Source organism: Lissotriton vulgaris, chromosome 8, assembly GCF_964263255.1.
Source record: "Lissotriton vulgaris chromosome 8, aLisVul1.2, whole genome shotgun sequence".
Taxonomy (NCBI): Eukaryota; Metazoa; Chordata; class Amphibia; order Caudata; family Salamandridae; genus Lissotriton; species Lissotriton vulgaris.
In genome coordinates this window covers 1128797920-1128821579 of record NC_141696.1, presented here as the reverse complement: position 1 = coordinate 1128821579, position 23660 = coordinate 1128797920, and the positions used below count along the sequence as shown (strand labels likewise).

The window sequence follows — 23660 nt, the reverse complement described above, 5'->3', positions numbered from 1 at the left end:
CCCAGCAAATCACTGACACCCTGGATAAAGCGGTACCTCTACGGAAAGCAAGAGATAGGTCCAAACCTGCCATGCCGTGGTACTCTGAAGATCTTCTGCATCAGAAGCTGCGGTGCAAGCAAGCGGAGAGAGCCTGGCGGAAGCACTATTTAGATCCTGACAAGGTCCGCTATAAACAGACTCTTCTGTACTATAAAGCGCAGATAAAATGTGCCAAAGCTAAGTTCCTTGAGGAGACGCTGACGCAGGCCGTAAATAAGTCCCAAACTCTGTTTAAAATCGTCAAGGACTTGTCTCATCCGGCCAGTGTGGCTAACCGCATCCCGGCCTCTCAGTCCCTATGCGGCTCCTTGGCAGCGGCCTTTGAGGACAAGATTGCCACCATTTTGAGTGGGCTTTCTGGTTCTGTCCCCTCTTGTCCTCAGTCTCAGATGGGTATGGCCCCTTTTTCCATCTCTGGGACCTTTGAGGCTACGAAGGAACAGGTTCGAATTGACAATTTCCCCCTCCCTCTCTATGAGGAGTTCTGCCAATTGGCAAATGGGGTCTCCTCTGGATCTCCTTTGGATCCATTGCCCCATAGATTGTGGAAGGTGTTTCAAGAGGAATTGTTTCCGCCTCGGTTTTCCATCTGCTGTCAATCTCTTAACACTGCTACGGTCCCGGATAGCTGGAAACTTGCCGTGGTCTCCCCCCTCCTGAAGAAGGCAACACTAGACCCCTCCTGCTTGGGGAATTATCGACCAATCTCGTTGCTCCCATTTCCTATTAAGATTCTGGAAAGATGGGTCACAAGACATCTGTCCAGCTTTCTGGAAACTAACTCCTGGTTGGACATGGCCCAGTTTGGCTTTAGGCCTGCCCACAGCACTGAATCTGCGCTAGTGGTTGTCCTGGACGATCTTCGCTCGCGGGTCGACTTAGGTCATGCAGCTTTTTTAGTGCTGCTTGATATGTCGACCGCGTTCGACACGGTCAGCCACGATATTCTCATCAGCAGATTGGAGGAAGCCAGGGTGGTGGACCAGGCCAGAGACTGGCTGGTCTCCTATCTTCGGGATCAACACCAAGTAGTGGCTCTACCACCTTTTCGATCTGGCATTAAAAAAGTGGGGCAAGGGGTACCTCAGGGGTCGGCCATCAGTCCCATTTTATTCAATCTCTACCTCCGCCCTTTAGTTAAGCTGATTAAGTCATTTGGTATCTCGGTTATTAACTATGCCGATGACACTCAGCTTATCTTTTCATTCGAGGGTAAAGAGGCTGTGTCTCAGGAGACTTTTCATCGCTGCATGACAGCCACTGCAAATTGGCTGTGTACCAACTCCCTTCAGTTTAACTGCTCAAAAACTGAGGTGTTGCACTGCTCCTTGGACCGTATTCCACGGCCTCTGCCAGTGGATTTTTGGCCTACTGCTTTCCAGGGCACAGTTGCGGCAGCAGACTCCCCCCGTAACCTGGGTGTTACGTTTTGCTTTTGTAAATAAAACTATTCCCACTTGCATGGGGCTGCTCCGCACTTTGCGCAAAATTCTCTTTATGCTTCCGGCTCAAGCCAGACCAGAGGTAGTGCGTAGTATCATCATCAGTAGGCTTGACTACTGTAACGCACTACGTCTGGCTGCCCCTGGCACTCTGATCGGAAAACTGCAGCGGATCCAGAATATGGCCGCTAAACTGGCCCTCTCTCGACCACGTTCAGCCTCTTCATCCCAGGCGCTTAAGGACCTACATTGGTTACCGGTTCATCAGCGCATCTGTTTTAAAGCGTTATGCATAGTGTTTAGGGCGCTACATGATCAGGGTCCTGTCCCGCTACAAGAGCTTTTCTCCTGGTACTCTACCTCCTGAACCTGCGCTCCTCATCTGCACATTTGGTTACAATCCCGAAGATTCAGAGGCTACGGATGGGAGGCCGCTCCTTTGGATATACTGCGGCCAAACTCTGGAATTCTCTGCCAATGACCCTAAGGAGCACGGGGGAATTCTCTTCATTTAAAAAAGGGCTGAAGTCCCACCTATTCCCCAGGGCAGTGTAGTCATGTGTTCTGTGTTGGTCTGTATAAGTCAAAGCGCCAGGATACCCTTTGGGTGACAGTCTGCGCGATACAAGTACGCAATACATACATACATACTACTGCTTTGGGACGAGGAGCTCCCCTAAATAACATCTGTCAGGCAGCTATGTGGGCATCGCTGCACACGTTTACTAGACACTACTGCCTGGACAGCCAAGTTGGCCGTTGTGTTCTCCATGACTTTCTGGTGTGAACTTGGTTCGCAGACCCACCTCCGGGGTTGGTATTGTTGGGGTATCTATTCTAAGGTAAGGAATGTATGAAGAACTGTTTCTTTCAGATGAACAAGTTACTTACCTTCGGTAACGATAGATCTTTAAGAAACATAGGTTAGTTATCGATTCCTTACTGCCTCACCCGTCCTCCCCGTGGTGCGAACTGACTTCTAGGGTTAAGGACATCCTTTCAGGGCCCTAGTTTGGCAGACCAGTGGTCAGTGTCTTGCATGGCTCTGCGCTTCTGGCGTGGAAATTCGTGTACAGAACTGACGTCAGCGCACAAGGGCGGCGTCTATGTAGCTTCCGGGGCGTTATCCCAGTGACCACGCCACCAACGACAGACGCGTAGTCGACCGACGCCACCTTCTGACGCGCAAGGGCACTGCAAACGCAAATCTTTCTGGATCCAGTCTGACGCCTGAAGGTAATTCTAAGGTAAGGAATCTATAACTAACTTATGTTTCTTACAGATATATCATTAGCGAAGGTAAGTAACTTGTTCATTTAAATATATCCTATATTTATATATTTTATTAAATTGCATATGAATATGTAATGTATACATTTTCTACCCACCATCCTCTAATTGCACTAATACTATAAGATATACAACTTGCTATTCTGGTTCAAGCATGTGCATCTATGAAAGATCCAATACAAGAAAGGAAAAGAAGTTACTTACTTTTTGTTTTTTTACACAAACTTTATTGATTGCTACAATGTCTTATTCAGTAGTTACAAGCATTTTTTTCAATATGAAGTTGTCATATTCAAACAAGTTTGTTGTAATTCATACGTACAGGTATATATAACACGTTTCCACTTTTTTACCATAATATTCTGTATGATGCTATAACTGAGAAGTTACATTATTTGGAATGGGGCTAACAGCATAACTAATAACGGCTAACCACTTGCCTCCCCTTCAGCCACCCACGTTCTGGCCCATCATGTCAGTTGTCTGGCATATCGATTGTTCACTTTGAAAGTTGCTTAGTGTTCCATTGTGCTTTGTGCGGGTATGTGCAACTCGCATTCGCTCTCTTACAGCACAGTCTGTTGTAGTCTGATGTACAAGTTACTGTAGGTCCGGGGTGGATTGAGGTCTACAGCTTTAAATCTCTCCAGTATGATATCCCACGCCATGGATATTGCGTATCCCCCGAGCCACCTCTTGTTGCTGCACTTTCTGCGCCACTCCAGGGAACTACCTCACAGTGCCAAGTGGATAACGCAGGGGGCCTCATTGATTTTCATTTCATTGTTATAGTTCGTATCTGAAAGAAACACGTTAGTGATAGATTCCTTACCTTAGAATATCCCCAGGTGTTAGACTTGATTCGGAAAGTTTTCGTCAGCAGTACCCCTGCGCGTCGGAAAGTTGCGTTGTGTGGCTCCGCGTCCGTTGCTGGCGTCATAGGCGCCGAGATGACGTCACGGAGATTACTTAGGCGCCACCCATGCTTGCTTTCCTTTTCCACGCCCGCCCTATCCGGGTCCGTCGGCGACTCCTGCCCAGGTGCAAGATTTTCTTGCAGCCATGGACCGCCTCTTCAGGCCTCGGGCTCCTACCAGCTCGCATTTGGGCCTTGCAGTCCCAGTTGAGAGCCCTTTCTTGCCGTCGGCGACTCCGATCCTGGCCCCACAGTGGGTTCCGTTCGTTCCGCCACTGCCTTTGCCCGGATTTCTGGACAATTTTGCCCCTAGTAGGGACTCTAATTGGGACACAGAGCCGGACCGACGTTCCCGACGCTGTTTGGCAATTTGTATTCTCCTGTCCCTCCCCCACCATCACAGCCTGTTCCACGGGCAGTGGAAGAAGGATTCGACTGGGAGGGGTCTGAGGACCCTCTCGCACGGCAGTGCGGGTCGGAACAGGAATGGACAGAAGAGCTAGAGGATGCCGGCGACCTTGACCTCTCCTCTGACCCTGGTTTTCTTTCTCCTCCTGCTGTGGCCATGGAGGAGGTGCTTTGGCCGGCAGCAAGCTCTTTGGAGGCCCTGCTGCCGTTCAAAGAAGCCTTAACTGACGTCTTGATTGGCACCTGGTCTAGACCAGCCACGTGGGTTCCCGTGGATAAAAACGCTTGGCCATGGGTGACCCTGCTTTTCTGTCTACCCACCCAACCCCGGAGAGCCTGGCCATCCAGGCCTCAACTTCCTAGAGCGCATTCCCTACCGCTCCGCCGGATAAGTAATCCAAGAAGCTGGAACAGATTGGCAAGAAACTGTTTTCATGTGCCAGCTTAGGGCTGCGGTCGGTGAACACTGCATGCCTCTTGGGCCACTATTCACACGCTGTGTGGGATATGGTTGCGCAGGTGATTGCCTCAGTGTCCAAAGGAGGCTCGGATATTGCTTTCCCAAGCTGTTGCCGATGGGAAAGATGCAGCAAAGTTTGCCATCAGGTGTGGACTGGACACCACAGACTCACTGAGTAGGGCGATTTCCACGACAGTCCTCCATCACCACGCCTGGTTGCGGTCCACCGGGTTTTCAGGGGATATACAAAGTTTTCTCATGGACATGCCCTTTGATGGCACTCAACTGTTTGGCGACAAGGCAGATAGTGCGCTGGAGCGTTTTAAGGACTCCCGGGCTACGGCCAAGTCCTTAGGTCTCTCCAGCATGCACCCGACCACGTCTGCTTTTCGATCCTTTTGTGGCCATGGAAGGGGGCACCCGACGTGTTCGTTCAGCCACAAGCCTGTGCAAAACCAACCTCAGCACGGCCGCGGACGTTGTTTCCGCTGCGGCGGAACAAGGGGCCAGCGTGTGGGTCAGTCCACCTCCACTACCGCAGCATCCGCCTCAAAGCCTTCCTCAAAGCTTTGGGGCCCACCCCACGCCGGTGGGCGGCAGGATTCACCATCACCTTCCCCACTGGCGTTCCGTTACCTCAGACGGGTGGGTGCTGCAAATCGTCCAAAGGGGCTACTCCCTCCCCTTCGAGAATGCCCCTCCAGCCATGCCATCTCAATACCACCGCATGTCGGGGGACCATTTTGCGCTTCTCTAGCAGGAAGTCACAATCCTCTTGGCCAAGGGGGCCAATGAGTGCGTTTCTGGGCCAGAAGTAGGACGTGGTTGTTATTCCCACTACTTTCTGGTCCACAAGAAAGAGAAAGGGGGCCTGCGTCCCATCTTGGACCTTAGAAACGTCAACCGCTTCCTCCGGAAGAAGAAGTTCAAGATGTTCACTCTAGCTCAGGTCTTGGCTGCCCTCGACCCTGAAGACTGAATGGTAGCGTTGGACTTGCAGGATGCATATTTTCATATCCCCGTCCTGCCGGCCCACCGGCGTTACCTGCGGGTCAGGGTAGGCCAAGAGCACTTTTAGTGTGCTATACTCCCCTTCGGCCTTACCAGTGCCCCTCGGGTGTTCACGAAATTGTTGGATGTGGTCGCAGCTCATTAGCGCAGATCAGGTGTTCCAGTCTTCCCCTATCTCAACGACTGTTGAAGGCAGGCTCGCCCCAGGCAGTCGTCTCCCACCTCCAGACTACGGCCGACCTCTTGCATTTGCTGGGGTTCGCCATCAACATGCCGAAGTTGCACCCGAGTCCCTCTCAGAAGCTCCCCTTCATTGGAGCGGTTCTGGATTTGAGGCAGTTTTGAGTTTACCATCCCGAGCAGCGAGTCTCGGATATTCAGGCCATGATTCCGATCTTTCAGCCTCTATCCCGGGTTTCAGTCAGGATGACCCTCCGGCTCCTGGGCCTAATGGCATCCTGATAGTGCAACATGCCAGACGGCATATGCGGGCTCTGTAGTGGGACCTGAAGTTCCAGTGGGCACAGCACCAGGGCAACCTGTCCGATCACGTCCAGATCTAGGAGGGCACCGAACGACAATTGCAGTGGTCGCTCATGAATCGCGACTGGGTTAATGGCAGATCACTCTCCCTTCCCCAACCGAAGCACACAGTGGTGACGGTTGCATCACTCCTGGGATGGGCAGCCACATGGGAGAGGTAGAGATCAGAGGCCTCTGTTCTCAGGCGGAGTACCAGCGCCATATCAACCTTTTGGAGTTTCGGGCAATCCGTCTTGCACTGAAAGCATTACTTCCCTCTGTCTGGGGAAGTGTAGTACAGGTGTTCACGGACAACACCACCTCCGTGTGGTACTGCAACAAACAGGGCGGGTGGGGTTGTGGAACCTATGTCAGGAGGCTCTCGGCCTCTGGACATGCTGGAACATCAAGGCATTTCCTTGGTGGTTCAACACCTGGCAGGTTCTCTGAACGCCAGGGCGAACAAACTTAGCCGCCTGTGCATGATGGATCACGAATGACGTCTGAACTCGGATGTGGCACAAGGTCTCTTTCTGCAGTGGAGATGGCCTTGGTTAGAACTGTTCGCCACCGAAGAGAAGGCGCAATGTCATCAGTTCAGCGTTTTGGAATTTCCAAAGCGGCGCTCGCTCGGCGATGCTTTTCATCATTAGTGGAGCTGCGGTCTTTTGTACGCCTTTCCGACTATACCACTTCTGCCCAGAGTGCTGAAGAAGGCCCGTCGTGACCGGGCCCAAGTGATCCTTGTGGCTCCGGATTGGGCACGAAGATACTGGTATCCCAAGCTACTCAGCATAGTGATCGATCCCCTGATCTGACTGCCTCTTCGGGAGGATCTTCTGTCGCAGCAGCAGGGGACGGTCCTCCAACCAAACCTTTCCAGCCGCCACCTCCATGCGTGGAGATTGAGCGGCGACAGTTGAAAGCTTTCGACCTTCCTTCCAAAGTCTGTGATATTATTCTGGCAGCCAGGCGTCCCTCCACTAAGACAGTATACGCCTGCAGGTGGAATAAATTTGTGGCATGGTTCTTCTGTTCCTTCTCTCTTTGGCCCAACAGGGCTCTGCTCTGGTCACTATTAAGGGTTATCTCTCGGCCATTTCCGCCTTTCTACGGCTTCCAGATCAGCCTTCTCTTTTTAAATCCCCGGTTGTTAATCGTCCTCCTTTCTTGCCAAAGGTTGTCACGCCCTTCTACATTGGGCAGATCATCACTTTACCCACTTTCTTTCCACCTCCGCATCCTTCAAAAGAGGAAAAGAGGCTCCACCGTCTGAACCCAAAACTTGTGCTCTTGTTCTATCTGAAGCGCACACAACAGTTTCGGGTGGATGACCAACCCTTTTTTGGCTACGTGGGTGCCAAGAAAGGTCGGGCTGTGCACAAACGGACCATCCCTCGGTGGGTCGCTCTGTGCATCAAAAGCTGTTACTCGTTGACTAAGAAGGAGCCTCCTGTGGGGCTGCGTGCCCATTCTACCAGGGTGACAGCAGCCACTACTGCACTGGGACGCAGCTTTCCCTTGCAGGACATCTGTCAGGCAGCAACGTGGGCCTCGCTGCACACTTTTACCAAGCACTACTGCCTGGACTGCCAAGTCCGGAGAGACCGCTTCTTTGGCCGTTCTGTTCTCCAAGACTTTCTGGTGTGATCTTGGTTCGCAAACCCTCCGCCTGGGTTGGTATTGCTGGGGTATCTATTCTAAGGTAAGGAATATATCACTAACGTGCACGCGTTACTTACCTTCGGTAACAATATATCTGTAAGAAACATTAGTGATAGATTCCTTACCACCACAACCTTCCTCCCCGTTCTGCGAACTGATTTCTAGGGTTAAGGTCATCCCTTTCACGCCCTATTTTTTTGGCACCAGTGGTCAGTTTCTTGCATAGCTTTGCATTCCTGGCACGGAAAGTTGTGTACAGAACTGACGTCAGAGTGCATGGGTGGCGCCTAAGTAGTCTCTGTGACGTCATCTCGGCACCTACAACGCCTGCGACGGACGCGGAGTCGCATGACGCCACCTTCCGACACGCAGGGGTACAGATGGCGAAAACTTTCTGGATACAGTCTGACGCCTGGGGATATTCTAAGGTAGGGTATCTATCACTAACTAATGTTACTTTCAGATATATCGTTACCGAAGGTAAGTAACTTAAGTCTCGTCCTATGATATCCGACCATTTCGTTCTCAAGTCAGTGAGGGGGACTGTCGCAAGAGCCCGAATGACAGCATACAGCCATTTTATAAGGTGCCGCCCCTCTCCCATGTAGCATAATGTCCGGACTAATTCATGCGCCATGGCTTCCATACATTGAGGGGCCCAACTCTTCTTAAAGAACAAGAGACGGTACGTAGTTCCCCAGCAAAGGGGGGGGTTGGTTGGGTGGATGAACCTACGTGAGTGGAGGCACAAAGGAGGGGAATGCTCCTTGTCGGACTAGAGTCCTCACACACCCATAAGCTAGGTGTCATGCTTCATCATATGGACTCGCTCCTCGTCGGATCGGCGGTGAAATACCCGACGGGCACCCATAAGGGGGCTCTTTAGTGGAGATCTTCTGTTCCTGCCGTATGGTGCCGTGGGTGTGAACGTATATGTAAATGAGTGGTGTGTTAAAAAAGGTTGGATAGTCCACAAAGAAAGTTTAATAAAGTGGTAATCAACCTTGTTAAAAATTAGAAAGAGAGGCTGCTCGCTGGCTCAATGGTCCAGGGGAGCAATGCTCTACTCTGTTAGTTGTCAACATGTTTCATGCTGTATGCTCAGGATGATACAGTGCAATTCATCAGGACCTAGTAACTATCTACACTAATGGTAAGGTACTACCTCCCACTCGTAATCAGTGCAAGCACGTAGTTCTGCCAAATCTAGTAAAACCTAGACAGGGATGACACAAAAAGACATATGGGGTAAGGTAAGTAGGGTCATCAAACCAGCCCCATAAAAAAGAGGCTCATCAACCAAGCGCATATGCGCTCAAAGCTCAGTGCTCATGGTAGCAAGTGAATTAAAAAGATGGGCGGGGGGTGGTTTGTGGTTGACAATTTAAAAACACTATTGATGATTTAGGAAAACAACGCAATACAGAATGCCATGGTGCAAGAATGAGAAAATGCCTCACCCCACTAGGTGGAAGCGCTGGCTTCAACGGTCTTCTCAGCAATTAGCACCTCAATTGTAGGTGCCCTGTGTATGGGGATAAAAACAACAACATGGCTTGGTTAAAGGGCCAAAAGTGCCCTTAGCAACAATATGCGCAGCCGTGTGTGGCCCAACTCAGGAGGTGTGGAGATGATTGGTCACCTCCACTATTGAGCAGCGTGTCGGGTGTCCTCCACCGGCTCTAGGCTAGCCAGCAAGTAAAGTGCGGGGTAGACGGGCTCATGTGGGAGCGCAAGGCACTCAGGCACACCAGGGCTAAGTAACTCCGCCATGGTCTGCGTGGGCCCCAACATCCCCATCAGGGTCCCGCTGTGAAAAGTTAGCCTGGCATATGATGTCCACTATTCTAGTGGGCACCTTGCACCAGTCTAAACGACCCTTATTGATGGTGGTTGTAAAGTCTACCTTATAGACAAGCTATCCTAGTGGTAACATGGACCAGCAGTCATAGGCTAAGGCTTCAGAGAGCATGTGAAGCAAGCTGTTTTACCAATTATTAGCCCTTGAATACCAAATGAAAGGACACCACACAAGGTATATATCAAATATGTATGTATTTATTTCTTACACAACCCCTCTGCACTCTTTATGAGGTCAGAGATCAAAGTACATCACAAGTTACTCAATTAGCATACGATAAGTTGCACAAATACAGTTATGCCCTAGGGGCCTCACAAACCATATACTAAGTAAGTGGTATAAGAACCACTTCAGAAATAGTGAATAGTCCTAGGGCCTAGGGAATCGCTGGGGCTACACTAAACAACCAAAGGATAGGAAGTAGGAGACCCACAGGAGACGCGTGCAGTGTCTAAACACAGTCGCGAGTTACCATTGACTTATAATGGAGAACGAAGAAGTTACAAAGTTACTGTTTAAGGGCACTACCGGATGGACTACGACAAAACCCCTTTAGACTAGGACACTTCGAGATTCAAGACCCACGGGAGCACCGGAGTACTCGTGTTACCTCACCCAGGGAAGCCGGGTGCATGGGTGCCTTTTGGTGTCTGGTTTCATTGATGCTTTCAGTGGAGATCTGCAAAGAAGTGCTGCAGGGGGCCAGAGGAAGAGTGTCCGGGTGGATCCAAGGGAGGATCGAAGATGTGAAGAACCTGAAAGCAGAGGGGACAGAGTCTGGGTCACTAGCCAGTGACCAGGAAGGAACCAGGCGATGTTGCGATGATCTCAGGTGAAGAGGTAAAGGTTGTCTCTGCAGCCACGAGGACCAGGAGGTGTCGACGACGACCAGGAGCTGGATTCGAGCTGTCCCACGAAGGATCTAGTTGACTGCGGTGTTGGTATCCGGACTGGACCCAACAACGTTGGCAAGCGCAATCCACGCAGGAAGTGAAGATTGGCTCCGGAGCAGACCAGCAAGGTCTGAGGAGCTTCTCCTATGCAGGGAAGCCGGGGCAACCAGAAAAGCAGTTTGGTTTCAAAGGTTTGTCTTCAGGGGGCTCACTAGCCAGCGGGCTAGCAACCTGGAAGACGCATTGTGCTGAAATGCAAGAACGGGCCCCACGCGGCACTCGTGGAGTGTGGAGGGCTGAGCTTCGGTGCAAATGGCGCTCGGGTCTGGGGCTTCTCGTACCCCAATGCACAACTGCGAGTTACCTCAGTTAGCAAAATGCAGGATGTCCAGGGTGTCTGGTCCCACGTCTCTCGTGTCCCCCACGGGTCTCAGCTTTGCTGGGGATGTGAGTCGGAGTCATAGAAGTTTGAGAGTCCAGTTCCTGTGTCGCTGAGTCTTCGGGTTCCGGCGGGAGCATCGACAAAGCAGACCGGCAAGTTACTGGTGGTGCCTGTTTGCACAGTGTGGTCACTCCTTGACCACAAGGGAGATGTCTTCAGTCTTCTAGTCAAAATAGAACAACGAAGGTCCAAGAGTTCTGTATCAGAGTTTCGTTCCAGGATAATCTAAAGTCCTGGGGACACAGCTCCTATCTTTATACTAAGAAAATGGGCTGGATTATCTGCTAGGTCCCTCCTATGGGTGGACCTGGGAACGGGGTGGTTACACCCCTTTCCCTTTGTCCAGTTTCGCGCCAGAGCGGGGCTGGAGTGCCCCAGCAACTGATTTGAACCAGGCTATGCATGGAGCACCTTGTGTGCCCCGGGCAGTGTCCCAAAAAGCATCTGCTGATGCAGCCCTCCCTGTTCCAATACACATCAGCCTGTCTGGGGAGGTGCTGGCACCTCCCTGGACACGAAACCTATTGTCCAGGCCTCCCCTGCCGGAGTTTAGTCCAGCAGCAGGAGGTCCGACTTGTGTCTTTGGCAGCAGCATCTATTTTGTGATGCTGGGGCTCTGTTTAACTTTAACCGGGTAAAGCAGTAACATACATGTCTTTTCCCTCTAGAAGGGTGGAATGGTACCCCAACCATCAGAACTGGTGGGGCGGTAGTATTCCAACGTGTTTGACACCTTACACAACATGTTTTGATAAAGCCAAACCAAAGTTAGTATTAACCACGAGGATTATAATGCATTTAAGAGTATATGGTATGGCTATATCATAGAACAGCTATGAGGAGATGGTTCCGAAAGCTGCAGAGGGGCTCAGCTCATGCTAGGGCACCCTCTCACATAAAACCAAGCATTCTGCCTCCAGGATTGTCGAGGCCTACCATTGGAGTGACTTATAGGTGCATATGTGTCTATATATAAGGTAGATATAGATATACTATATCTAAGTAAGGGGTGATTACACCACCTTACCCAAGCTGAGTGATCAGCCTGTGGTGTCAGTTTGGAAGGCCAGCCAGGGGTGGCATAATACATGCTTCAGCCCCTTGTAGGCCTTGGATGCACCTATGCCCTGGGTACCTATGGTACACTATACAGGGGCTCACAATGTTGACCTAATATCCAATCAGGTATGTACCTAAAGTACATGGTATCAATTTGGAGAGAGAACAGCTGGGCTGTGGGTCTGATTATCAGGCCCACAGCCACACTAAAGTCGAAAAAACAGAAAATCACAGCAAAAAGTGGGGGTGACCATAGGAAGCAGACCCTACTCTCCAACCTCCGCTCCCGATACAAACACGCCTGCTTAGTCCGTCAGGGCAGGTGGTGCCCGGTAGTGGTAGCGATCAAGTTAAAACACAAGTCCTCCCAAGGTGAGGACACGCAGAGTATGTGCAGCGCTACGGTACGGGGAACAAAGGCGGTCACTCGCTCTACAGTCATGCCTCACTGAAAAACATTCACCTGTCCGTAGTAGGACGTCAGCTGTTCACCTACCCCTGTGCAGGTCCAGAGAAGCCGGAGCGGGTTAGGGACGGCTTGGCGGCGTATAAGTAAGGTGTGGAAACCAGGGAATCCCTGCTCAGGAGGTGTGGCTCAAGCGTGGATCTACGTAGGTCAAGTGGGGCATAGAGTGCGTGCAATGACAGTGAAGGGTGGCGCCCCAAAAGTGAGTCGGCCATCTTGTAGTGTATCAGGGAAGCCTAGCTTCAAAGTGGAATGGTAATGGATCGTATTAGACTGTCAGTGCGACAGGGCGGGCCCCATCCCCATTATGTAATAATGACCAAAGCAAGCTCCCGGGCAACCTGTAAATGTGTTCCTTCCCTCAAAGCGCCACGTACCTCCTCCCAGAATCCTCTAAAGTGAGGGCATGCCCGTAACATGTGTGGGAAACCCGCCTCTTCCATCTTACAGAGGGGACAGCAATGCTGCGTGTTTTGGAACATTCGGTGTAGGCGGCGCGGAGTTAAGTAGGACCTGTGTACAACCATGCATTGTATGAATTAAAATTTTGCATTCCGCGTCACTTGTTTTCGGTGTTCTAGAATATTTGCCCAGTCCTTATCAGATATGTCTCGTCCTATGATATCCGACCATTTCGTTCTCAAGTCAGTGAGGGGGACTGTCGCAATAGCCCGAATGACAACATACAGCCATTTTATAAGGTGCCGCTCCTCTCCCATGTAGTATAATGTGCGGACTAATTCATGCGCCGTGGCTTCCATACGTTGAGGGGCCCAACTCTTCCTAAAGAAAAAGAGAGGGTACGCAGTTCCCCAGAAAGAAGGGGGGGGGGGTTTGTTGGGTGGATGAACCTACGTGAGTGGAGGCACAAAGGAGGGGAATGCTCCTTGTTCTAACTAGAGTCGTCACACACCCATCAAGCTAGGTGTCTTGATTCATCATATGGACTCGCTCCTCGTTGGGTCGGCGGTGCAATACCCGATGGGCACCCATAAGGGGGCTCTTTAGCGGCGATATTCTGTTCCTGCCGTATGGTGCCGTGGGTGTGAACGTATATGTAAATGAGTGGTGTGTTAAAAAAGGTTGGATAGTCCACAAAGAAAGTTTAATAAAGTGGTAATCAACCTTGTTAAAAAATAGAAAGAGAAGCTGCTCGCTGGCTCAATGGTCCAGGGGAGCAATGCTCTACTCTATGTTCGTTGTTAACATATTTCATGCTGTATGTTCAGGATGATACAGTGCAATTCATCAGGACCTAGTAACTATCTACACTAGTGGTAAGGTACTACCTCCCACTCTTAATCAGTGCGAGCACGTAGTTCTGCCAAATCTAGTAAAACCAAGACAGGGATGACGCAAAAAGACAAATGGGGTAAGGTAAGTAGGGTCATCAAACCAGCCCCACAAAAACGAGGTTCATCAACCACGCGCATATGCGCTCAAAGCTCAGTGCTCATGGTAGCAAGCAAATTAAAAAGGGGGGCGGGGTTTGTGGTTGACAATTTAAAAACACTATTGATGATTTAGGAAAACAACGCAATACAGAATGCCAAGGTGCAAGAATGAGAAAATGCCTCACCCCACTAGGTGGAAGCGCTGGCTTCAACGGTCTTCTCAGCAATGAGCACCTCAATTGTAGGTGGCCTGTAGGGGGATAAAAACAACAACATGGCTTGGTTAAAGGGTCAAAAGTGCCCTTAGCAACAATGTGCGCAACCGTGTATGGCCCAACTCAGGAGGTGTGGAGATGATTGGTCACCCCCACTATTGAGCAGCGTGTCGGGTGTCCTCCACCGGCTCTAAGCTAGCCAGCAAGTAAAGTGTGGGGTAGACAGGCTCATGTGGGAGCACAGGGCACTCAGGCACACCAGGGCTAAGTAACCCCGCCGTGGTCTGCGTGAGCCCCAATATCCCCCCAGGATCCCGCTCCCGATACAAACACGCCAGCTTAGTCCGTCAGGGCAGGTGGTGCCTGGTAGTGGTAGCGATCAAGTTAAAACACAAGTCCTCCCAAGGTGAGGACACGCAGAGTAAGTGCAGTGCTACGGTACGGGGAACAAAGGCGGTCACTCGCCCTACAGTCATGCCTCAGCGCAAAACACTCACCTGTCTGTAGTAGGACGTCAGCTGTTCACCTACCCCTATGCAGGTCCCGAGATGCCGGAGCGGGTTAGGGACGGCTTGGCGGTGTATGAGTAAGGTGTGGAAACCAGGGAATCCCTGCTCAGGAGGTGTGGCTCCTGATTGGCAGCGAAGAAGACGCATGCTGTTTCGGCCACTTCTTCTGTTCCACCAGACGAAGAGAGTAGGTCCCAGGACTCGTGGGGTAGCAGGGCCTGCACTTCTGCTGCTGCATCCCTTAAAGTCTCCAGTGCAGCTGCGTTGCTTGCCAGGTATGACAGGGCTCTCTGGGACTCTTTGAAGTGTTTCAAAACCAAGCTCCCAAAGGAATACAAAAGGATTTCGCTGAAATAGTCACGGAGGGATCTTTGGTGTCTTACCAAATGATAAGCACAGCGGCAGATGGTGCGGTGCTATCAGCGCACTCTTAAACGCATGGAGTATGTGCCAGAAGATTGTCCTGGTTGCGATTGACTGGACTGAAGCCAGATGCACTGCAAAGAATCCTGAACCTCCCGTTCTCTGGCTTTTCTCTCTTCGGCACGCACGCTGACGAAGAGATGAATGGGATGAAAACCGAGTTGGACACTGTCAAGGCAGTTGGGTTGGAGAAGAAGAAGGAATTTAAGCGCCGCTACAAATTCAACCAGCGCAAGGGGCCTCAACAGAGGGTTCAAACCCCTCAGTGGTCCCAGAGCAAGAACCAGGGGTAGACCCAGTTTCGAGGAGGAAAGTCCAACAGAGGTAGAGGTGGTCACCAACAGTAGTCCTCTGCCATGGCGAGAGGAGGAAAGTCATGAACAGTGACTTCCTCCGCCTCAGTTGCCCACTCCAGTCAGAGGAAGTGCTTCTCAACATCTAGCAGAGTGGGCCAGCATCACAGGAGATCGCTGGGTGCTGAATATACTGCGCAATAGATATGCGCTACGTTTCCGTGCGCTTCCAAAGGACATTCCGCCAAAAATGTCTCGTCCTCATCAGTTAAAGCTGCTTCGAAAAGAGGTGAGAGCTCTTCCCCGAAAGCAAGCGATAGAGGAGGTTCCGCCCTCTCAAAGAGGAAGAGGAGTTTACTCCAGATATTTTCTTGTCCCCAAAAAGGATCAGGAGGACAAGTTTCGACCAATCCTTGATCTTCGACTTCTGAACAAGGTCATAGTGAAGGAGAAGTTTCGCATGTTGGCACTTCACCAAATATGTCCACATCTACAAGTAGGGGATTGGATGTGTTCGGTGGACCTCCAAGATGCGTACTTCCATATCTCCTGCGGTTTGTGGTCGGCCACAAACATTATCAATAAAAGGTCCTGTCTTTTGGTCTGAAGTCGGCTCCACGAGTCTTCACCAAATGCATGGCAGTGGTGGCAGCTTTTCTTCACAGAAAAGGTCTCTTCGTCTACCCATACTTGGACGACTGGCTGCTGAAAGGCCCATCCCAACTGCAAGTGAGGCACGACTTCCAGTTCTGTCTGCAGCAGCTGCACGACCTCGGGCTGCATGTCAATATGGAGAAGTCAGTGCAGCAAACCACCCAGTCCATCCACTACCTCGGCTCTGCTCTGGACACAAGCGTGGGAAGAGCGTATCCTTCGGAGGAGAGACTATCTTCCATGAGACAGAGGTGCAGGCTTCTACTCCGGGTGCAGAAACCAACAGTCCGGCTGGTGGCATCCCTGCTTGGATCGATGGCATCCTGCATTTTTCTCATTCCCAACGCCAGGCTGAGGATGCGTCCTTTGCAGCAGACTCTGGAGGATCAGTCAACAGGTCGCTGGGAGGATCAGATCTCTCTCTCCCACGCGGCAAGATCCCTCCTCTCATGGTTTACTCAGCAGCGGAATCTGATGGTGGGAGTCCCTTTTCACCAGCCACTACCAGTACAATCGGTGGTGACATACACATCTCTACAAGGCTGGGGGGCACACGTGGGGTGCCTTCAGATACAAGGACGGTGGTCGGCAAAAGAACAGACCTACCACATCAATATGCTGGAGCTACGAGCAGTCCATCTGGCTCTAAAGGCTTTCCTGCCGGCAATCGAGTCCGATTCGGTCCTGGTCCAGACCGACAATACGACGACTATGTTCTACCTGAACAAGCAGGGTAAAACTCGGTCGCACCCTCTCTCCCTGGAGTCACAAGCGATTTGGCATTGGCTGCTCGCCCAGAACCTCTCAGTGGTGGCGGTGCATCTTCCAGGAGAGCTAAATGTCAAGGCAGACACACTCAGCAGGCACTTCAAAGATCAGCCAGCCTGGGTACTACACGACGAGGTGGTGGCAGATCTTTTCCATCGTTGGGGTCGTCCGGAAATAGATTTATTTGCGGACGAAGAAAACACGGAATGCCACGCCTTCGCCTATAGATTCCATCGTCCAGGGACAAGGGGGAATGCTCTGTAGATGGACTGGTCAGGGACATTTGCCTACGCCTTTCCTCCTCTGCCCCTGATCCCGAAGGTGGTGTCCAAGCTACTCAGATCCAGCATGACCATGATTCCGATAGCTCCAGACTGGCCACGGCAGTGGTGGTACCCGGACCTTCTTCATCTGTCGGTACTTCCACACAGGAGACTACCTTGCAGGCCGGACCTGCTGACCAAGATGGGAGGGAGGGTTCTTCATCCAAACCTTCCCTCACTAAACTTGCCAGCATGGCTCCTGAGGTCCAGCAAAACGGACATTAAAAAACTGCCTCCTGATTGCATGCATATTTTGAAAGAAGCAAAAAGACCCTCCACAAGAACGTCTTATGCGTTTAAGTGGAAGAGGTTTTTTCTGTGGTGTAGGGAACATCACTTTGATCCTACAAAGGGGCAAGAGGATATCATTCTCCCTTACCTTCTGTTCCTAGCAAAATCGGGTCTAAAGTATGCTTCTATCAGGGTGCATCTATTTGCCATTACAGCGTACAGGAAGTCGCCTTGTCAGCCCTCTTTTTTCCAGATACAGGTGGTCAAGGACTTCTTACAGGGGTTGAAGAAAGTGTATCCCCCTGTTCCAAACCCTCCTCCTCCGTGGGAGTTGAACCTGGTGTTATGAAAGTTGATGGGCCCCCTTTTGAGCCAATCCACAGAGCTTCCTTGCAGCATTTGTCTTGGAAGGCCGCTTTTCTGGTAGCCATTACATCAGCGCGCAGAGTAAGCGAGATCCAAACTCTATGTACCAATGAGCCTTACACTGTTTTCCACCATAACAGAGTAGTCTTGAGGGCACATCCTTCTTTTCTCCCTAATGTGGTGTCTGATTTCCATATCAATCAGTCCATTTCCCTGCCATCCTTTTCCCCTGATCCAGCGACCGGGGCGGAGCGGTCGCTTCATTCCTTAGACATTAAGAGGGTGCTTAAGTTTTACCTAGAAAGTACCAAGGGCATAGGGAGGACAGATCAATCATTTGTCAATTATGGCGCTTTGAGAACAGGCTTTCTAGCCGCTAAGAGATCCATTTCGAGATGGATTGTGTCCTGCATTACCTTAGCTTACCAGCTGGCGAAAAGGCCCTTGCCTTTGCCTCCTAAGGCACATTCCACCAGGAGGAAAGCGGACACTGTTGCTTTCTTACATGACGTCCCTATGTCAGAGATTTGCAAGGCCGCAACCTGGAAATCAGTTCATACTTTTACAAGGAACTACTGCCTAGAATCGGATTCCAGGGCTGATGCTCAAGTAGGCCAGGCCTCCTTGAGAAATCTTTTCAGATAGTGGTTTGCTCTATCTAAGCTTACTGATCATGTTTTTCTGTGTTCTCCTTTGCCCGCAGGGAGATGAGGTGAGGCTCGCTATTCTATTCTAATGTTTATGACTATTGATAAGGATCCCCTGGAAGAGAAGGATTACCTGTAATCCTACTTCTCTTCCAGGGGTATCCTCATCAGTCATAAGCAACCCTCCCGACTATTTTAATTTGGAAATATTGTTAACCTCTTTGTTCCATGGTTTTTTCAGTCCCCCCAAAGAACAACTGACCTAACTGTCACCCCTGAGGCATGATGGGAAGCTGGGGGTCAGGAGTGCCTTAAAGGCACAGTGTCAGTTTATTGCTATACAGCCTCAGGTTAGCTTTTCAGTCTTTTTAGACTGTGTATTTGCAATGCAGCCTGGGATCTTTCTATGCTTTCAGTGTTTTTATGAGAATTTCTAAACAAACTTTGTTGTTGTTTCTCATGTTTCTAATGCATATTATTCATGTATGGTGGAAATTCTTTACAGCATGATTTAGCTCTAGTGTTTATTAGGCTGCAATTTTCATATATATATATATATGGGCGGGAATATTCTAATGCTTATGACTTTGATGAGGATACCCCTGGAAGAGAACTAGGATTACAGGTAAGTAACTAATCCATCTGTTCACTACTTCAGAGAACGTTTTTGCGCGCTGGAGTTTCCAAGCAACTTTCGCTTGGAGATGCTTTTTGTCTCAAGTGGCGCTCCAGCCTCATGTATGCCTTTCCCCCAATACCACTCCTGCCCAGAATTCTCAAGGAAATCAGGAACAACCTTGCCCAAGTCATTCTTGTGGCTGTGGATTGGGTACTTGGAGTCTGGTATCCTAAGCCGTTGAGCATATTCATCGGTCCTCCAGTCAGACTGCAGCTTCGAGAGGATCTCCTGTCACAGCAACAAGGGTGGGTTCTTCACCCTAAAGTGTGCACACTCCTCCTTCGTGCATGGAGATTGAGCAGCGACAGTTAACAGCTTTTGACCTTCCTCTTGATATCTGTTACTTTATTTTAGCAGTCAGGTGTTCCTCCTCCTTTGTATACACGTGCCGATGGGACAAGTTTGCATCATGGTGTGCTTTCCACAACATTGACCCCATTTCTGCATCCCTCTCTCATGTTCTATTGATTGCATTAGCCTTGCCCAACAGGGTTCTGCTCTGGGCAAAGTTAAGGGTTACCTTTCTGCCATCTAGGCATTTATGCAGTTGCCGGGCCAAGCCTCTCTCTTTAAGTCATCCATAGAGGCTAGATTCCTTAAAGGCCTTACACAAATGTTCCCCCCTACACCATTCATAATGCCTCAGTGGGAACTCAATTTGATTCTCACATTTCCCATGTGTGCACGCTTTGAGACTCTCCACAGTTGCACTCTCAGGCTCTTGCTTTTAAAAACTGCCTTCTTATTGGCCATAACATCGGCCAGGAGGGTCAGCGAGTTACAGGCACTCTCTATGCTCCCGCTGTACATTACTTTCTATCCGGACAATCTGGTCCTCCGGACACATGCATCCTTCTTTTCCAAGGTTGTGACTCCTTTCCATGTAGGCCAGAATATCATCCTACTTACTTTCTTTGCTCTGCCCCATTCCTCCAAAGAAGAGGAGAGACTCCACCGTCTGGGTCCAAAAAGAGTGTTGTCATTGTACCTTGACCACACAAAAGAGTTCCGGGGGGATGATTAACTTTTCGTGGGCTTTATTGGAGCCAAGAAAGGGAAGGCTGTGCAGAAGTGAACCATCTCCCAATGGATCATCTTGTGCATTAAGATCTGCTACGCATTGGCCAAGAAACAGTCCCCTGAGGGCTTGCGAGATCACTCCACCAGAGCGAAGACTGCACACGTTCACAAAACATTACTGCCTGGACAGTCAGGTCTGTTGTGACAGGCACTTTTCCTGTTCGGTCCTGCAGGACTTTTTGGTTTCATTGAGTTCGCAGACCCACCTCCAGGGAGGTAGTGCTTGGGTATCCAAGGAATATGCGGTTAGTAGTATCTACTGGATGAACAAGTTTCTTACCTTCGGTAGCGCCTTAACTGGTAGAAGCTTTATCTGGCTGCAGATTCCTTACTGACCATCCCATCCGCCCCACGAACCAGTTCAGGTGCAAGGGACACCCTCTCAGGGCCTTAGTCAGTTTTCATTGTGGCTCTGCTCTCCTGGCATGGAAAGTCTCAAAGGTATCTGACATCAGCGTGCCGAGGTGGTGCCTATATAGGTAACTCTCCGTTCACTTCCATCGCAGTGCGCAGGAGTTCTGCTCGAAAATCTATTGAATCCAGTTTGACACCTGGGGATATTCAAAGGTGAGGAATCTGCAGCTATATAGAGTCTCTACTAAATAAGCCGTTACCAAAGGTAAGTCACTGGTTTGTTAAAGGCAAGTGGTTTTGAGAAAAGATATTTTGATTGTTGTACGCGTCAGCTTGTGAACTGTGTTTGAAGCGTGTCTGTTGTGTAGCAAATAGAGCAAGGCTTTCATTGCGTTCGAACACGTCGAGCTGACATTATAGCTTTTAATTTAGTTATTTTTCCGGACAAAACTGAAATTTGATCGAATTAATATGCCCCGCCAATCTGGCTTTTCATTCCTCACCAGAATTCATCTGTAACATTATTAACGGGACAATAAGCCGCTTCATTAAAAATATGACACATTTTCGCCAATGAATGTTCTATGTAATAAAGATATTTCACTTCATCAGCTCGACACAAATGTATCTAGGATGTAGATAATTAAATATTATCCAGGAAACTAGAAGCAAGCATTGACTTTTTTTTTCTTCGCGAAGCATACAAACATTTGTCTAGTGGAGCTAGGATACCTAATTTGTCCATGATGGGGAAGTGCTGATTCGAGGGAGTGGCTGACTCACCAGCCATTGTGTTTTTTTTCTTCCAGGAAACAAATGGGAGCTGGCATACAGCGGAACCGCTAGAGAACATTTGTGTGACCACCTTAGCCCGGGCTGTACCTATTCCTTGCGTGTGTACTGCGTCAGTGAAGGAGGACAAAGTGTGGTAATGTTATCTGATTTCTGCTTGACTTAGTTTATTTGAACAAACCTCAGAGTCGTAGTAGCTTGTTCCTAGAATGCGTGAGTGGGCCTCACGTCCCTCACCGAGCTACATGATTCTCCATTATAGTTTATATTTCTAGGGCATGTTATTCATTTAGAGATGTTACATCCGTTACACAAAGATGCCTTAAGTTTCTTTGGCCAATCGACTCCAAAAATTAAGAACATGTAACAGTCGTGAGGATTGTAAACATACCTTATGTGTGAGCTTTGGCGCACACACTTTGAATAAATTGCCCATCAGTGCTGGAATTGGGAAAGATTTACACCAGCAACCCATACATTGCTGTAGAGTCACGAGGGGCAAAGTCATGAAAAGTGGACTCTGACAGTCAATTAATAATTTCTTTTTTTTTTAAATCTGCCGCAAAGAAATTGGCAACAAGGAAAAAAGTGACAGTTAATCTGTTCTAGTTTTGTTAATTGTTCCCAAAGAGCTTTTTTAAAACATCTTATGGGTTAAAACGCCTGGTGCTGCAGACATCTTTTTGTGCCCACCAATTTTCAGGGGATTATAAGGACAGTAATATAACTCTGGTGGTTAATGCATTTCCAGGAGAGCTCTGTGTTTTGCCCAGTCACAGCTTTGACCCATAAAGTAGCATGGAGTTTTAATGCGCCCGCTGCACAGCATAGCACGTAACATGCAGACCACAGATTTGTGTTTTATGTAGATAGGAAAGTGGGTTACTACTTTTGATTTAAAGATAATTTGATTACTTCTATTACATGCGTTGCAGTCCTAATATAGCACAGTGAGCTATGATCCTGCATCAAGGAGCTACCTGCAAACTTGCAGTTCATGAGTTTAGATCTTAATATGTTTTTTTTCGAACTGTTGATATTCTAAGTGTGCAAAAAAAAGGTTCCTTTGAGTAGGAATAAGGTGTTAGTACAGCAAGCCCAATCACTGTGTTACGTTTTAAATCCTGACTGTGTTTCTCGCTACCATGCACTTAAAGTGAAAAAAATCATACTGTTTTGGTTTTATTACCGAGATTGCACTTTCACGAGGAGCCATTCAAGCTCCCCCCTTCCTCCCACTCAGTGTCATCGAGGGATCTGATCCAACTTCCACGTAAGGGGTTATAAATCGATCGGGAGCATGGATACCTAAAGAGCAATATATTTGCGTCATTCCACCCTTCAGTTACCCCATTAGGATTTTCACTTCCAATGGACTGTATTCTGGGAGTTCTGACTCGACCATGAACTCTTAACACATAATGTCTACAAGTATGGACGAAAGGAGATTCCTGCACCTTATAACCGTCATTGTCTTTTGTAAGATTTCCTGTACATTGATTGGCAGGCTTATATGATTTATTGTCTCTTTCTTTGCACGTTATGTAAAGTGCTCTGGTACCCTACCCGGGGATGAGGGACACTATACAAGAATTACATGAAAACGAAATTAGTAAATGCTGTTAAAATCATTATTTATGTAATTACTCATATATACAGCCATACATTGCATTTTTACAGTGCATGCACATCTCTTTCTTGGGGAGTTGAACAGTGTCAAAAACCTGCGTCCAAATAGTTTCTCTAAAGTACGTGTGAAGTGATAAGCTGTGTGCCTTTGTTTCCTTCCATTGCATTGGCGTCTAGGTATTAGGCTCCAGATGACTGATCCAGGAAGATACTTAAATTATCAGACCTTTGTTTTAGAGTCAGCATGAAGCGAAAATAAGAAATCACCTTCGCCACCTGAATGTTGCTGCCCTGATCTGAAAGCAACAGCAAGCGCGTGCTGCTGAATTATGTCCGAGTGTTGTAAAATGTCACCAGGACAAATTGGGCATATTTCACTGGCTCGGCCGGATGCCAGATCCTACTCACAAATAGCAGCTGGATCCAGGATCCAATTGTTGCCAGTACTTGTTTTCCTCCTCCCTTGAAAGCAATACATGAGTTATATATGGCTGTGTCTGGCTATAGACTACTTAAGCTGTTGAAAAAAGCTTGTCATATCAAAACAAGTAAGCAATGAGGGGCTCCGAAATTTAGAGCAGCTTCTTTACAGCAGCTGACCATTTTGTTGGCGAGCAATTGTAGGAAGTCACTTATCAGCATTCTTTTTGGTCCTTATGGAGGTGGTTGGTTGTCTGGCAAAGCTCATGTGAATACCACAATTGAAATATCATGAGAAAAGCTCGGAATCAGCCCATTATGCCCTCCCAGCCGTAACAACTGCATGCATAGCAGTGACCACAGCTGTGCCAACAACAGAGAACAAAGCAGTGCCCACAGCACAGAC

General features: G+C 49.2%; 1 protein-coding gene across 7 annotated transcripts in view; it reads left to right on the top strand.

The window, feature by feature from the left end:
* FNDC3A (fibronectin type III domain containing 3A) overlaps nt 1–23660 on the top strand; it is a 1489010-nt gene that overhangs the window by 1080818 nt on the left and 384532 nt on the right. For all 7 annotated transcript variants that reach the window (XM_086934979.1, XM_086934981.1, XM_086934980.1 and 4 more), the window contains one exon: nt 21223–21341. In XM_086934979.1, coding sequence (XP_086791105.1) covers nt 21223–21341 — 119 coding nt within the window. The remainder of the gene's footprint in view (nt 1–21222; nt 21342–23660) is intronic.